Source organism: Crocuta crocuta, unplaced genomic scaffold, assembly GCF_008692635.1.
Source record: "Crocuta crocuta isolate KB4526 unplaced genomic scaffold, BGI_CrCroc_1.0 scaffold36, whole genome shotgun sequence".
NCBI classification, from domain to species: Eukaryota; Metazoa; Chordata; class Mammalia; order Carnivora; family Hyaenidae; genus Crocuta; species Crocuta crocuta.
The window spans coordinates 7,347,864-7,363,158 of NW_027532203.1; the positions used below are offsets into that span (position 1 = coordinate 7,347,864).

The following is a 15,295-nucleotide window of genomic DNA, read 5'->3' on the forward strand; positions in this document are numbered from 1 at the left end:
TTTCTTTTGTTTTTTTTTTTTTTTTTTTTTTTTTTTTTTTTAGTGGTAAAGTCTACCCTCAAAGTGGGACTCAAACTCACAGCTCAGGTATCAAGAGTCACATGCTTTACTGACTGAGCCAGCCAGGTGCCCCACTTCTAGGCCTTTTCAGTGAACAGAATTACAAATGTTTTTCAAGCTCTACCATTTGTGTGTGTTGGTTTGTGTCATTTGTTAATTAGTTATATTTTTTAAATGTTTAATTCAAAATATAAATGCTCTTTTCAGTGAGTAGGCAATGTTGAACATTTCATGTTTACTTTTACCTAGTTTATTGAGTACCTTTTACATTTTAGGTACTGTGCTAGGCTTTTTTTTTTTTTTTTTTTTTTTGAGAGAGAGTGAGCACAAGCAGGGGAAGGGCAGAAAAAGATGGAGAGAAAGGATCCCAAGCAGATCCTATACTGTCAATGCGGAGCCCTACATGGGACATGAACTCGCCAACAATGGGATGGTGACCTGAGCCGAGATCAGGAGTCAGATGTTTAACTGACTGAGCCACCCAGGCGCCCCTTGTATAAATATTCTCACATATTCTCTGGGACCTTGCTCTTAATTACCCTTTTCTGTACCTTCAACCTGTCCCTGTAATACAATACTTAATGGTGCTTAGCAACCTTTATTCATTCCTGATCATCACATTATCTCACTCAGGATACTCACCCTCTGCTCAGGCCTGTAACCCAGGCGCCCCCCCCGCCCCGGTCTCCTTTGCTTCCTCTAGTCCGTTTTCTCTGCTCCACCCCTGACACACAGGGTAGTCCAAGCCCTTCCTTAGCTCTGGGTCCCCTTCTCTCTGCCACTGCTGACCCTTGTTCCGTCAGTGATCCTCTGTGTCTTCTACCTTTAACTTTTCCTCAGTGCTACTGCTTCCATTTATAAAAGCGTTTGCTTTTCTAGTATTTAAAACTAATGAAAATAAAACAAATCTTTAATTGACTTTTTTAACTGATGCTTCTCTTTTTGCTTCCCTTTTATCCAAGTTTCTAAAAGAGTAGACCAAACTACCTATCATCACTTCCAAACCACAGTAGTTTGCCCCGGTAGTTTGCCATCAGACCACTCCTGATCACCTTCTGTCCCCGAGAAGGGCTTCCTGTGGCAGCCGGGACTCGCCCACCCCTTTCATCGGACATGTTTCAAGACTTCCCGTGTAGCACCTGCTCTCTGGCCCCTCTGCTAGTTCAGCCTTCTTCACTTGCAGCTCCTCCTTACACCATCCCTCAAAGGCTGTTTTTCTCTAGGGTTCTCCAGCCCTCTCCCACGTCAGGGACGTGACCTGTCCCCTCCCTCCACCAGGCCCACCTCCACGGAACCCTCCTCATCCTCCAGCACTCCACTCTCAGGGCCCCGCGGAGACGAACGCCCCTTCTTCATGGAGCTCTGAGCTCTATACACACCTCCATCACGTTGCCCTCCGGCCAGACCGCCAGTGTCAGCAGGGCAGGAACTCCACTTCTCTCTCCATTTCTGTCCCTAAAAGTTGCCTGGCTCATCACACGTGCTGAATCTATGTTAGCACAGTCAACAGGCGAATGAATGAATGACTGGATGGGAACACGTTAAGTGACTCAGTTTTCGTATATTAAAAAGAAAAGACGTCTACGTGTAAGCAAGTGCGTGCTCCTGGGAAGCAGTATTCTTAAATGCAGATACGGAAGGAAGTTCTGTATTTTGGGATACTTTGTGCTTGCTACGTATTTAGGTATATTAACATATAATCCTTAATTTGGGTTTTAGTGGAAGAGCTTAGACTCACAGGAGTTTTCTCAAGCATGTGTGTCATTAAGAAATTTTAATCAACATATGACATTCATTCAGAAAGCACTTGAGAAATTATTTTATAGCAAGTTTTAAAGTCTTCATTGTTCATATGACTCGAACGTAATGTTTGGAGATCAATTATACTTAACATTCAGCCTGACATACTGTTATTTCTAAGTAATTCTGAGATTTGAGTTCCTCTTTTTTGTTTTCTTCCAGCAAAGCTTTTTATTTTTATTTTTTTTATGTTTTTATACTTTACATGTGTATTCCTCTATTTATTAAATTTTTTTATTTCTCCAAAGTTTTATTTAAATTCTAATGTTGGTTTCAAGAGTAGAATTTAGTGATTCATCACTTAACATGTAACACCCAGTGCTCATCACACCCAGTGCCCTCCTTAGTACCCATCTAGCCCATCCGCCCCTCACCCCCCTTCCTGTAACCCTCAGTTCGTTCTCCATAGTTCAGTTTCTTATGATTTGCTGTCTTCTCCTTTTTTCCCTCCCTTCCCTGTTTTGTTTCTTAATTCCACATAGGAGTGAAATTACATGGTATTTGTCTTTCTCTGACTTACTGCATTTAGCATAATACTTTATCTCCGTCCACGTCATTGCAAATGGCAAGATTTCATTCTTTTTTATGGCTGAATACTACTTCAGTGTGTGTGCGTGTGTCTGTGTCTGTGTCTGTATACACATATATATACATAAACCCCACATCTTCTTTACCCATTCATCATTCCATGGATATTTAGGCTCTTTCCATAACGTGGCTATTGCCAATAATGCTGCTATAAAAATCAGGGTACATGTATTCCTTTAAATCAGTATGTTTATATCCTCTGGGCAAATACCTAGTAGTACAATCGCTAGGTCATTGGGTAGTTTTAATATTAAGTTCTTATGGAACCTCTATTCTGTTTTCCAGAGTGGCTGTACCAGTTTACATTTACATCCCCACCAGCAGCATAAGAGCGTTCCCCTTTCTCCACATCCTCACCATCTGTTGTTTCCTGTATTGTTAATTTTAGCCACTCTGACAGGTGTGAGGTGATATCTCATTGTGGTTTTGATTTGTATTTCCATGACGATGAGTGGTGTTGGGCATCTTCTCATGAGTGTATTAGCCATCTCCATGTCTTCTTTGAAAGAGTGCCTGGTCATGTCTGCTCCCCATTTTTTAACTGGAAAAGCTTTTAGTTTTTAAACTATGTTTTACTGCAGGGAAAGATAACTTATTTATTCATTTATCCAAATTAAACTATAACTGTCAAAGGCATTGTCAGGAAACCAGAGACATGCCCCCTATTCTGGGGGATCACATGCTCAATGAGGAAGATAATCCACTAGGATTAGGAAGGAGGATGAAAAGTGTGTGTGGTGTGTGTGTGTGTGTGTGTGTGTTTAGGGTATGATTGCATTTGGCACTGAAGGCTCATGGGAAGGAGAATATAGAGGAAGGCAGCCATCTGAACTAGGCTTCCCATTTGAGGATATTGCTCTTGGAGGGAGGGGTCAGAACTAACAAACGCATCATGGACCAGAGGCTTAAAGTGAAAGATATCTTCAGGGAACAACAGGAGCCTAGACATAAAATAGAGCATTAGGAGACAGTTAGAAAGATGAGCTACGAAGAGGTCATGGAGACCTTTAAGGATTTTTAAAGACTGTGGTCGTTTTCAAACGTAACACAGAAGTAGAGAGATTAGCGTAGTGAAACCCTGCGTATCCATCCTCTACCACGCCAAAACCCCCTTGACTTGGGGAGATATCATAATACAAATGTTAATGACATAAACTACTTGGCATCTATAGAGCTTTTTAAGTAAAATAACCTGACATTTTCAAGTGACTTGAAATTCATAAATTTTCCTCTTTAGTTAATAGTTTTGTTATATTTCTTCCATTATTAAAAAAAGAAAAACAACACTTTGTAGTCTGTTACTATGATGTTCAAACTCATAACCAAAGGTCACACTCAGTGTTCGAACTCTATCTTACATTTACTAGTGGAGGCACATCTTACTGGGAGATTGTATTTGATGTCATTGTGTCAAGTAAAACATTCTGTAAGGTAAAAATTACTCTTCCTAGGGGCGCCTGGGTGGCTCAGTCGGCTAAACGTCTGACTTCAGTTCAGGTCATGATCTCACGGTTCATGTGTTCGAGCCCCATGTCGGGCTCTGTACTGACAGCTAGCTCAGAGCCTGGAGCCTGCTTCCGATTCTGTATCTCCCTCTCTCTCNAAAAAATTTTTTTTTAAATTACTCTTCCTAAAGACACTACGTCAGAGACTGCCACACTGGTATGCCAGACAGCCAGCTCCCCCTTCATATTTGAAATGGGTGCTGCTTTAGTTGGGTTCTAGTTGAAGTCCTAGGTTTGTATAAAGTGCTGGAAAATGGAACTGCATGGAGAAAGAGGTAGAAGTACCTTTGTCTTAGGGGTCCCTAAGGCGACCCCCCAGCTGTGATTTCCTAGAAGTGCTCACGGTTGTGACTTACTATAATGAGAGGATATAAAATAAAATCAGCCAGGATGGGAGGCGTATGCCTGGCGTGGAGCCCAGGAGAAGCCAGGTGTCCTCCCCAGTAGAGTCGCATGAGCAGTGCCCAAGGAGCTCACCCAGGCCTCAGTGTCCAGGATTTAGGGGTTACCACCCGTGTAACTGACCTTACCCCTCAGTCTCCAGTCCCCCTAGAGGTCAAACTGATACCTCAGCCTAGGGCCCCCTGCAAACAAAAACATAAATCACATTGTTAGCATAAACCATCAGGCATGGCTCAAGGCCCCAGGTAGACAAGGGTACCCATATTAGGTAACATATTTTAAGGGCCAGTCCTAAAAACCTTTGGAACATGCAGAGTTTGTGCAGCCCAGGCCTGATGACTTAATCCTTTATTGCACAACATTAAACCCTTGGATTTAAGTCCATTCAGAGGATCACCTGTCACTGGGGCTCAGTCAGTTAAGCATCTGACTCACTGATTTCAGCTCAGGTCATGATGTCATGGTTCATGGAATCGAGCCCCGCATCGGGCTCTGCACTGACAGTGCGGAGCCTACTTGGGATTCTCTCCCTCCCTCGCTCTCTGCCCCTCCCCCTGTTCACACACTCTCTCAAAATCAATAAACATTTTAAGAAAAAAGAGTATCACCTATTATGTTATTCAGTATCAATTTATGATATTGGTTTAAACACAAATTATTTAGCAGTATTCCCTTTGTGGCTAATTTTAGATGATCTGTGTAGTAAATGAAGGGCATAATGTTAAGTTGTAGTTTTGTAAATTTTCCAATCTTGAAGATAGCTCAGTAATTCTAAATACTGATTTAAAAAAAAAAATAATCTACCATATTAGGCTTAGGAATATATTTAACCACTCGAAATATGTGACCAAAAAAATCATTTTTCTAGCAGTTTCCTTGTCTAAAGGGATTTTCTGTTTCAGGAATTCCATGAGTGACACCGTCAGACTGGTCAGTGGCCTGCAGCATCCCGGATCTGTGGGGGGAGTTTATGAGTCCACGCAGCACTTCAACGACATCAAAGAGCACCTTCACATAGTAAAGCGGGACATCGATAACTTAGTGCAGCGAAGTATGGTAAGCTCTTTTCCATCTACTTTTATAATTGTTACCCTTCCTTAGCTAGAAAAGGAAGAACACATACTCTTTTTTATTTAATTTTTTTATAAAGTTTTTTTTAAACATTTATTTTTGAGAGACAGAGACAGAGCACAAGCAGGGGAGGGGCAGAGAGAGAGAGGGAGACACAGAATCCGAAGCAGGCTCCAGGCTCCGAGCTGTCAGCACGGGGCCTGACACGGGGCTCAAACCCACGGATGGTGAGATCATGAAGTCGGACGCTTAACCAACTGAGCCACCCAGGCGCCCCAGGAAGAATACATATTCTATTGAAAATATTTTAACTTTTTAATTAATACTAAAGTTCATTTTTAATATTCAAGGTGAAATTATTCCATATGATGCAAATGTCTATATGTCCCATGCTCCCATACCCTATTGAGTAGAATGTTTTAAAAAATACTTGCTATTCCTATCATTGGAGCCGTCACAATTTCTGACTTTTTTTCTAGATTCTTTCTGCAAGAAAGTTCTTATTTTCAGCAATCATATCAGATAAACAGCTTTAAAAAGGCGACTGTCTCTTGACCCTTCTCTGAGACAGACGGCTGCTGGGCGGCCCCCGTGTCTCACCATGGGCTGTGAGGAAGCGCAGGCCTGGACTGGCTGGTGGCCTTTCTTTCAGCCACACTCTTCTTTTGGCCAGCAGCTTGTCCTGTCTTACTTGATGCACTTTTTAAAAATTCTTTTGTCTTTTGTGGGGGCCGGGTAGGGGGTTAATATACTTTATTAGGCCTGATTTTTAAGTATAAGCCCAGGTATGTGTTTAGAGATTGCCCGTAACTATAAAAGTAGGTAACACGTGGGGGCGCCTGAGTGGCTCAGTCGGTTAAGCGTCCGACTTCGGCTCAGATCATGATCTCACGGTTTGTGGGTTCGAGCCCTGTGTTGGGCTCCGTGCTGACAGCTCAGAGCCTATAGCCTGTTTCGGATTCTGTGTCTCCCTCTCTCTCTGCCCCTTTCCTGCTCACGCTGTCTCTCTCTTTCTCTTTCTCTCTCTCTCTCTCTCAGAAATAAATAAAACATTTTAAAAAATTGAAAAAAAAAAGTAGGTAACCCGTTTTCCGAGTTTGATGTGCATAAGAGACGACACTAGACAGTGGGCCTGCGGTGCTTGTTGTTCCTTAACTTACTTACTGGTGTTCAGACCCCTTATCAAATTCACAAGTGCTTGTAGCACTTGCCTCTTCCTCTTGTGATCCAGTCTCCTTAAAATGACCAAAAGTAAAAATTCACTGTGTAACAACCCAATTAATGTGCTGGAGAAATGAATGGCATTCATGGGAAAAGCTTGTACTGGGGCACCTGGGTGCCTCAGTCACTGAAACATCTGACTCTTGGATTTCACCTCAGGTCAAGATCTCACAGTTTGGGAGTTCGAGCCCCATATCAGACTCTGCACTGACAGTGCAGAACTTACTTGGGATTCTTTCTCTCTGCCCCTCCCTTGCTCATGCTGTCGCCCTCTCTGACAAAATAAATAAACATTTGTTTTTAATTATAAGAGAAAAAAGGAAAAGCTTATACCATATATGAAAACATGCTTAAGCTACTTCTATCATGAGAGAAATGAATGGGGGGGGGGGCTGTAGTTTATCCATCCATTGTTTCTTTCTTTTTTAATATAAGCAGAAACAGTTATGAAATCTCCCCTTTCTTTTATAGATGGTAGCATGGTGTACGTATTTATCTTCTCCCTGGTTTTTTTCCCTTCTTCACACGGCCATTGTAGTATACGGACCTTCATCACTGCTTTTATAGCCATATGCCCCCCATTATGTGACTGTGTAATCATTTATAATACAATTTCTAATGAGAAGTCTTTTTTTTCTATGCCTAATGTGTTTTTCTCTGCTTCTAAGATTTTAATCTAATACTGATTTTCAACAGTTTGATTATGATATGCTTTGCTTTTGTTTTTCTTCCACTTGGGGCTCAATATCTTGGTTCTGTGCATTAATAGTTGTCTTTAATATGGAACATTTTTAGCCATGTTTCTTTCAGTTTTTTTCTATTAGACTTTCTGTTTTCTTTTAATGTTTGTTTATTTATTCTGAGAGTGTCAGATGTTTAACCAACTGAGCTGCTCAAGCGCGGCTCTCTTAGACTTCTAGTTGTGAATCACTTCTGTTGCTGTGTCTTCAGGTTTATTGAGGTTTTCTTCTGCAGTGTCCAGTGTACTGTTAATCTCCTCCAAAGTATCTTTTTGTGTGTTAGTCTCTGGAAATTCCATTTAGGTCCCTTTTTTATATCTTCCATTTCCTCATCATGTTTATATTTTTCTCTACATTCGTAAGCCCAGAGATCAGGTTTACAGTATGTTTTAAGGTCTTTCTTGGGTAATTCTATCATCTCTGTCATTTCTGGGTCTTATTTTTACTGATAAATTTTTCTCCTAAGACTGGGTCAATTTTTCTTCTTTGCACACCTGGTAATTTTTCATTGGATGCTAAACATTTCTCCTTTTATGTTACCGGTTGTTGGATTTTCTTGTCTTCCTTTAAATAGTATTTGACTTTGTTGTGATCTATAGTTAAATTTAGGGTATTAGTTTGATCTCTACAAGGTACGCTTTTTAAGCTTTGAGGGTCTGGTTAGGATTTCTCAGTCTCAGCAACATTGATATTTTGCACCATGTACTTTTTTTTGTGGGAGACTGTTCTGTGTGTTATTGGCCTCTACCTACTGGGTGCGAGTGCCACTTCCCAGGCACGACAATCCAGGTGAGGTGTCTTCAGACATGGCCAGATGTTCTCTGGCCGAACAAAACTGCCGCTGGTTGAGAACCGCTGGTCTAAGGGTGTGTTTCTCCCGCCTGCAGTGGTTTCTCTGGCTGGCTACTGGGGAAACAGACTGTTCCTAGCGCTGCCCGTGAGCTCTGGGAATTGTTTGGCCTCTTGCTTTGAGTAGTTCTTTCCTAGCTCTGTGGAGTTTTACACCACACATGTGCAGATTAGATTCAGCCAAAGATTTGAGGGACACTTCTGCAAACTTCAGAGATTTCTGTCTCTGTTGTTACCCCTTTTCATAGTCTGTCCCATACGCCTTTGTAGCCTCCCCAAACTGCGGCCTCAGCCTCGGACTTCTCAACTCAGCAGGGCTACTCGCTTCTCTCTGGGGGCCCTGCCTGTGCTGCAGAATCTACCTCCAGGCCACTGGCTGTGGCCAGTGTTTGTAAACGGGTATCACATACTTTATCTTGTTTTCTACTTGTTCAAGGTGAGAGAGCTGTTCCTAGTCAGCCCTTCAGAGGTAGAAGTAGAAAATGTTCCTCCTATCCCATAATTTTTTATGGAGTATCTACATTAATCTTCCGATAAACTTTTTAATTTCCATTTTAATGTCTTCTCTGATCCATGGTTTTATTTTCTTTTTAATTAAAAATAATTTAATGTTTATTTTTAAGAGAGAAAGAGCACAAGCAGGGGAGGGGCAAAGAGAGAGAGGGAGAGACAGAATCCGAAGCAGACTCCAGGCTCTGAGCTGTCTGCACAGAGCCTGACGTGGGGCTCGAACCCACAAACTGTGAGATCATGACCTGAGCCGAAGTCGGATGCTTAACTGACTGAGCCACCCAGGTGCCCCCTGATCTCTAGTTGTCTTTCTTTGGCCTTTTTTCCCCCCTATAATGCTGATCCCATAATTTCTTACTATCTTGTTTGCTGCCTTTGCATGCAGATAGGTGGGGTTTTGTTTGTTTGGGTCTTTTTTTTTTTTTAAAGAGAGAGCACGTGTGAGCAGGGAGAGGAGCAGAGGGAAAGAAAGAGAATGTCAGGCAGAATCCATACTCCACATGGAACCTGACATGGGGCTTGATCCCACGATCTTGGGATCGTGACCTAAGCTGAAAGCAAGAGGTGGGCGCTCACCTGAGGCATCCACAGGCAGATGTTCGTCTTAGAGCAGACTTGTTTCTGGGTCTGCTGGTTGTCTTCTGCGAGGCAGTTGGTCTGTACTATGTGGTTTACCTTCCCAGAAGTCCTAATACCAGATTTTTAAAAAATACTTTTTTTCTTCAGGAAAGAAAATTAATATGTTAAATAACTTGTCTGAGGTCATTAGCTAGTACGTGGTAGAAGGGAAGAACTTACGTCTTTCACATGTAATCTCATCTCCTTTGTATTTTTAGATACTGTCTGTGTTAACTATATTTTTATATACGTCTCAGATATACGTATTTTTCAAATATGACTTAATAGTTTTCTTACTGATCATTACCTCTCATCCAAAGCATTATCGTCTATTCCCTTAGTTTCATTTGAGGTTGTTTTCTCCCAACTTCAGCCTGTGTTGCAGTGGCCAGGTTGATGCTGTAGATACATGTGTACAGACGTAAACATAGTGAGAACTAATCCTAGAAGCCATCTGTCTGGATACCTTGATCAAATCTTTGTCCCTGGTATTTAATGACCCCCTGAAAATAGAAGGAATACCCATGGAAATAGAAACATTTTTCAAAGTACTAATTGATAATATTGATTGCTAAGAGATCGGGGAGGATGAGGACTAAGGAAAAGCCATTGTATTTGTCAGGTGGGGTAACCATGTAATTGCCTGGACCAGAATATTTTTGAGAATAAAGGGGATACTGCTGATAATTACTCTTGTACAGGAAGTATAGACTGGATGTGTCCAGGGAATGCGTGGTTTGTGACCATCAGGAACCCAAAAACTTCATTGTCACTGTGAGGAAGATTTGAGCCCGATGGCAATGAGTTAGTGACTGGACCATGATGGTGGAGGCCTTCCAGTGTCAGCTACTCTCTCAGAAAGTTAGGAGGTAGGGGCGCCTGGCTGGCTCGGTCAGAAGAGCATGCAACCCTTGATCTTGGGGTCATGAGTTTGAGCTCCACGTTGGGTGTAGAGATTGCTAAAATAGAAATATATAAATGAACTTATAAAGGTAGTAGAAGTTAAGGGGGCAGAAGATCTTTATGAGATGGAAGACTTGAGTTTATGTAGTTAACCATGAATTTTATCAAGATTGCACATTTACTTCTTTTTCTAAAATACCAGTTTGAGTAACAGAAGTTCTTTGCCTTACAGCCATCAAACGAAAGACCAAAATGCCCAGAACTACCACCATTTCCATCATGTTTATCTACGATACACTTTGTTATATTTGTAGTGGTACAGACTGTGTTATTCATTGGTTATATCATGTATAGGTAAGTCTCTAAAATGTAACTCAACATTTTTCTGTGTTTGTTCAATTTTCAATACTCAAAGTTATCAATGCGCATAACAGAGCCTTTGGTAGTTATAAAATTCGGTTTACACAAAGCAAATATTATTTCTAGTCTTTCAGTCACGTGGGAGTGCATTTGTAGAATGTATGCTTACCTTAATGCATCTTCTATCTCAAAAGACGATGTATATTTTCAATTTTAAGCACTCCTTTCTGAAGTAAAATATACAGAACTTTCAGTTTTTCTTTCTTTCTCTTTTTCCTTAGGACTCAGCAAGAAGCAGCTGCCAAAAAATTCTTTTGACCACGATTTTCATATGTGTACATCATGTATGTGTGTACAAAATGTTGTCTTTTTGAGGGAATTTAAGTATTTAAATTGCTTCATAGTCTAAATTATTAAATTTTGTATAAAATAACTTTAAACATTGATTTGCAGTAAGAATAAACCTTAAAACAAAGACAACCACATGTAAATTTGTGCATAGTACATAAATCTATTTAAATTTCAGTGAATTTCTGGCCAGTAGAATACAACCACTGAACAGAAAATTGATTAAAAAAAGAAGTTGGTAAATAATAGAAACTGGGGGGCCCCCCAGATGTGAAAGTTACCCCTACGTCTCCAGTGTTGGAAGGTTTCTTTATTTAACGTAAATACACTTGCCCTCCTGACCCCCAAACTCTGTGATCTGAGAGCTCCCCATCATGTCCATTTTGTGACCAGACTCTTCTCTTAGAGGTCACGTTTCCTACTCTGTGACTCAGTCCTGCAGGCCTTTAATGCAGTTCCCCTTTGAAATCAAAGAATATTTTGTCTGAGAGCTTTAGGATCTAGAAAATAGGCTTTGGAATGTTGAAGTATTTTGCCCTCCTATTATCCAGGATACATTTCACTTTTAAAGGGAGTTTCGGAAGAAAATGAAGAGCTGCTCTTTGCCTGAAAACCCGTTTAGGTGAAGACGTTTGTTCCTCTCATACTGGTTTTTAGAGGTCGTCTTCTGCCTGGTAATGTGTTCATTTCATGACTGTCGCGCACGTTTTCGAATGCCTCCATTGCATCAGTGTCAGTTCAAGATTATGAAAATGATCTTGGGGTTTATTTGTAGCTTAAGGAACTTATTTCTCCCATGTTGTATAGTGTGTAAGTCCAGCTCCGACTGCCTGTCTTGAGGATAATGCTCACAAAACCTATTGCATTTTGGTTAACATTACGTGATATAATCTGGTGTTGTTTAAATCAAGCAGGCTATAGTAGAAGCCATGTTCAGATTTTGAAGGCAACATTTGCAGAATAGAATTACTAGTTCTGATTTCTTTTTTTGTAATGCCAGAACTGAGGGTATTGCGAAGCAGTTACTAGGAAGCTCAATCCTGAAATGTCACCCTGGAAGGGGTTATTGTAGTCTTTGTACATAGTTGTTCTAGGTATTCTAGAAACAGTTGGTAAAGGACATTTTAGAATTCAGACCTGTTTTCACAGCTGATGTAGACCTGTTTCTTACTGGCTTCCAAATACTCTTTAAGTAGTTATCTGTCCTTTGTCACAGAAGCCAAAATAATACTGTGTTATAAAACAGTACTGTTTGATTCTTCCAGACCTTCATGAATTTGCTCTCAAATGTCATTCACAGATTGGGCTAACCGCCTAAAGTCTCTGCGGAGCCCAGGAGGAGCTCCGCGCTGTGCGCATGCACAGCCCTAGGCTTGCTTTCTAGATTCCCGTTCATCCTGGAACACTGAACGAGAATATTCTAGTGACGTCCTGCTCCACTCCGGTCGCTTTCCCGGAGAACATGTTTCTGTGGTCTGCCTGGGTGGTAGTAGTAACATTCTGAAATCCGTGTTTCAGAGACCTCACACAGTCTGCTCTTAATCTGTGAAAAGACACAAACAGAAAACCTCCGGAAGAATATTTAAGTTGTGGACTGTGAAAGTCGGGAAGTCCTCTTGAGGTAAAAGGCTGCAGACTGTCCAGTGTTACAAAACCCGTGGTCACACGTGCCCGAACGTCCAGCAGGAAAACCAGACGTGCATCTGCCCTGACCCGGGGAGGCGGCGGCCACGGGAGCACGTGCATCTTTTTCTCTCTTACTTAGTCATTTCATGGACTTGAAAATCCCTTAGTAAAGCAGTTCGCACAGGCCCTTCGTCATAGTGGTTGAAATGCGGTTTCTTTTCCTCAAAATCACAGACCTTAGGTGGCTTCATTTCTGAAGAAAAATATTTGCTCTGCGGAGAAATCCATCACTGCCAGGACCCTTTCATTTCTATACTGTTTTGTAGAATTGAATTTGTTGACTTCTCTCACACCAGCAACTATTTTCCAGGTGCCTTGGATGAAAACAAAATTGATTTTAAATTTTTAGTGTATAACTCCTTGTGCTTCTGATGCCACTTTTAAAAAGAAATTAATTACCTAATGGCTGATGCTTTTATTTAGTGTGTCTGCTTGTGTTCTGATTATTCTAATGTTTTATTCAGCTCAAAACTTCCCTGTGAAGCCACAGACAGTAAACGGTGTTCTGTTAGGTATTAAAGGGACGTCAGCATTTCTCAAAGTGTGGTCCGGGGACCATCCAGGTCCTGGTGTGCTTGTGAAGACAGAGTCCAGGGCTCTATTCTAAGTCGCCTGAACCAGAATTCAGGGGCGAGGCTTCCGAAAGTCGTTTTCAGCAAGCACCTCGGGATTCTGAGCACACCTGAGAACCACTAAGATGAGGAATGCGAAAGTAGAAGTCTTTTGTTGGTTTAAAGCTGAGCTGGGAGCATAATGTGACATTTTCATCGTCAGTGACATCAGTAAATGCGCCCTGATTCTTTTATACTTCATAATTAATGTTCTTTTTACTAAAACTCTGGGTTTATTAATAACCACACATTAAGCCCAGATTGTTGCCCATAGCTTTTGGTACTTTGTTTGATGGTTTTTAAACTTATAAAACAAGCCGTGGAAACTCCCATCTCAAAGTACGCCTGCTAAAGCTTTTTGCTTTCCTGATTGCAATTTTTGTGGCATTTTATCTCAGACAATTATACTTTTTGGTAACTTGGGGAAAACAAATTACTTGAATAAGGGATTGCCTGACCCAATGCATTGCAGAGATACAATCTTTGTAAAGAATTTAAATAGCAGTTGTGAATATTAAGATGTGATTATCTTTTCCTGTTCATGTGCTCACTGCAGGGAGATAGTGAACAAACGACTATATGGGGTGGTTTGTTGTTTTTTTTTTTTATTTATAAGGCCTAATGTAAAATCACCACTTGCAACTTTTTAGACCTGTATGTTTGCCTGTTTAATATTTTTCTTTTAAAATTTAAAAGGGTTTTCTATCCACTGTTCATTTCATGAAATTGGGTAACATTTTGTCAAGTGTTTTTTTCTGATATTTGATGCTAGCTGAAATTCAAGAAATGACATTGACCTTATTCAAATAAAGAAATATTTTAGTAAATTTACGTTTCTCCATCCTTGATCTCGGGTAATAAGTAGTTCTTTATTTTCCAAGTAGGCCCCGATTGTGATCATGTTTATCTTTTGCTCTGCACTGTAGCCACATGCAGAATCAACGCATGGAAGCATAAAAAGAGAAGTAGAGATGGAAATGGGTACAGCTTACCCTTGCTGGTAATGAAAAACACAAACTCATTAGAACAGTGCATTTGATGTTTTCACCTCTAATAAGCAAATACTGGTGAAAGAGTAGTTAAGCTGGAACTCTTAATCATTAGTAATGGTGGTTTTAAAAAAAGTACTTTAATCTCCTTGGCAAGCACAATTTATTTAGCCAAGTAACTCCAATTTTGAGAGCCCATGTAGTATTAAAAGGAAAGAATAGGGCTTTGGTGTCAGACAAAACTGGGTTTAAATCTTGGCTCTGCCACTTACTAAACATGACCTTCAGTTTCTTTATCCTTGTCTCCCTGGTTGGAAGCGTTGTAAAAGAGGCTTTCGCAGCGGTCTCAGGAAGTGGGGACCCTCTTCTGCTATAACACAAATACTGGGTAGAGTAAAATAAGTGGTTTAAATACATTCGATGGGTTTGAAAGAAATCAGAGGAAACGACGTTCATGCCTGATCAGTGCGCCTGCTGGTGGAGATGCACAGATAAACCCCAGTCGGAGGCTGCAGAGGCCGCTTGGGACACTGGGGACACGCCTTGCCCACCTTGCCTTGGGGATTTTACTCAACTGTGATGAGAAGCCTTTGGACGCCCTACACTGGCCTGTCACAAATCTTGGGATATTTCTGCAGGAACGAGAGATTTGACACAACAGCAAATAGTTTATTCAACGTCCAAGTGGAAGGGCTGGTGTAATAAGCTGAGGAATAAAAGGATTTTAAAGACATGATCCCATTTTCAATGGAATTAGCTACTGCAGAGACTGTGAGAGATTTGATTTCGTAAAACAGCAGTACCAGGAAGTAGGTACTGAATAGTTCACATGGTTGTAGCTGCTACCTAAGGGTCTCTGTGTGGCTCCATTACCCCTCCCCCGCCCACAAAAGAATTTGGATTTTTACTCTGTCAGCTGACATGTCCGAATACCCCCCTCAGTGCAGTGAAGAGAAGAAATGGTTAGAAATGGAAATGTAGAGGCAATGGCCCTAATGTGTAAAGTTCCAAGCAGTGCATCTAAAAGTGAAAGT

The 15,295-nt window shown here is 41.0% G+C and overlaps 1 protein-coding gene across 1 annotated transcript in view; it reads left to right on the top strand.

The window, feature by feature from the left end:
- The window catches only part of LMAN1 (lectin, mannose binding 1), a 33,957-nt gene extending 19,858 nt beyond the window's left edge, over positions 1-14,099 (top strand). Inside the window, exons 12-14 of the mRNA XM_077777599.1 lie at positions 5,258-5,411; positions 10,500-10,621; positions 10,909-14,099. Of these exons, the coding sequence (XP_077633725.1) occupies positions 5,258-5,411; positions 10,500-10,621; positions 10,909-10,945 (313 nt within the window). The 3' untranslated portion in view covers positions 10,946-14,099. The remainder of the gene's footprint in view (positions 1-5,257; positions 5,412-10,499; positions 10,622-10,908) is intronic.
- The last annotated feature ends 1,196 nt before the right edge of the window (positions 14,100-15,295 follow it).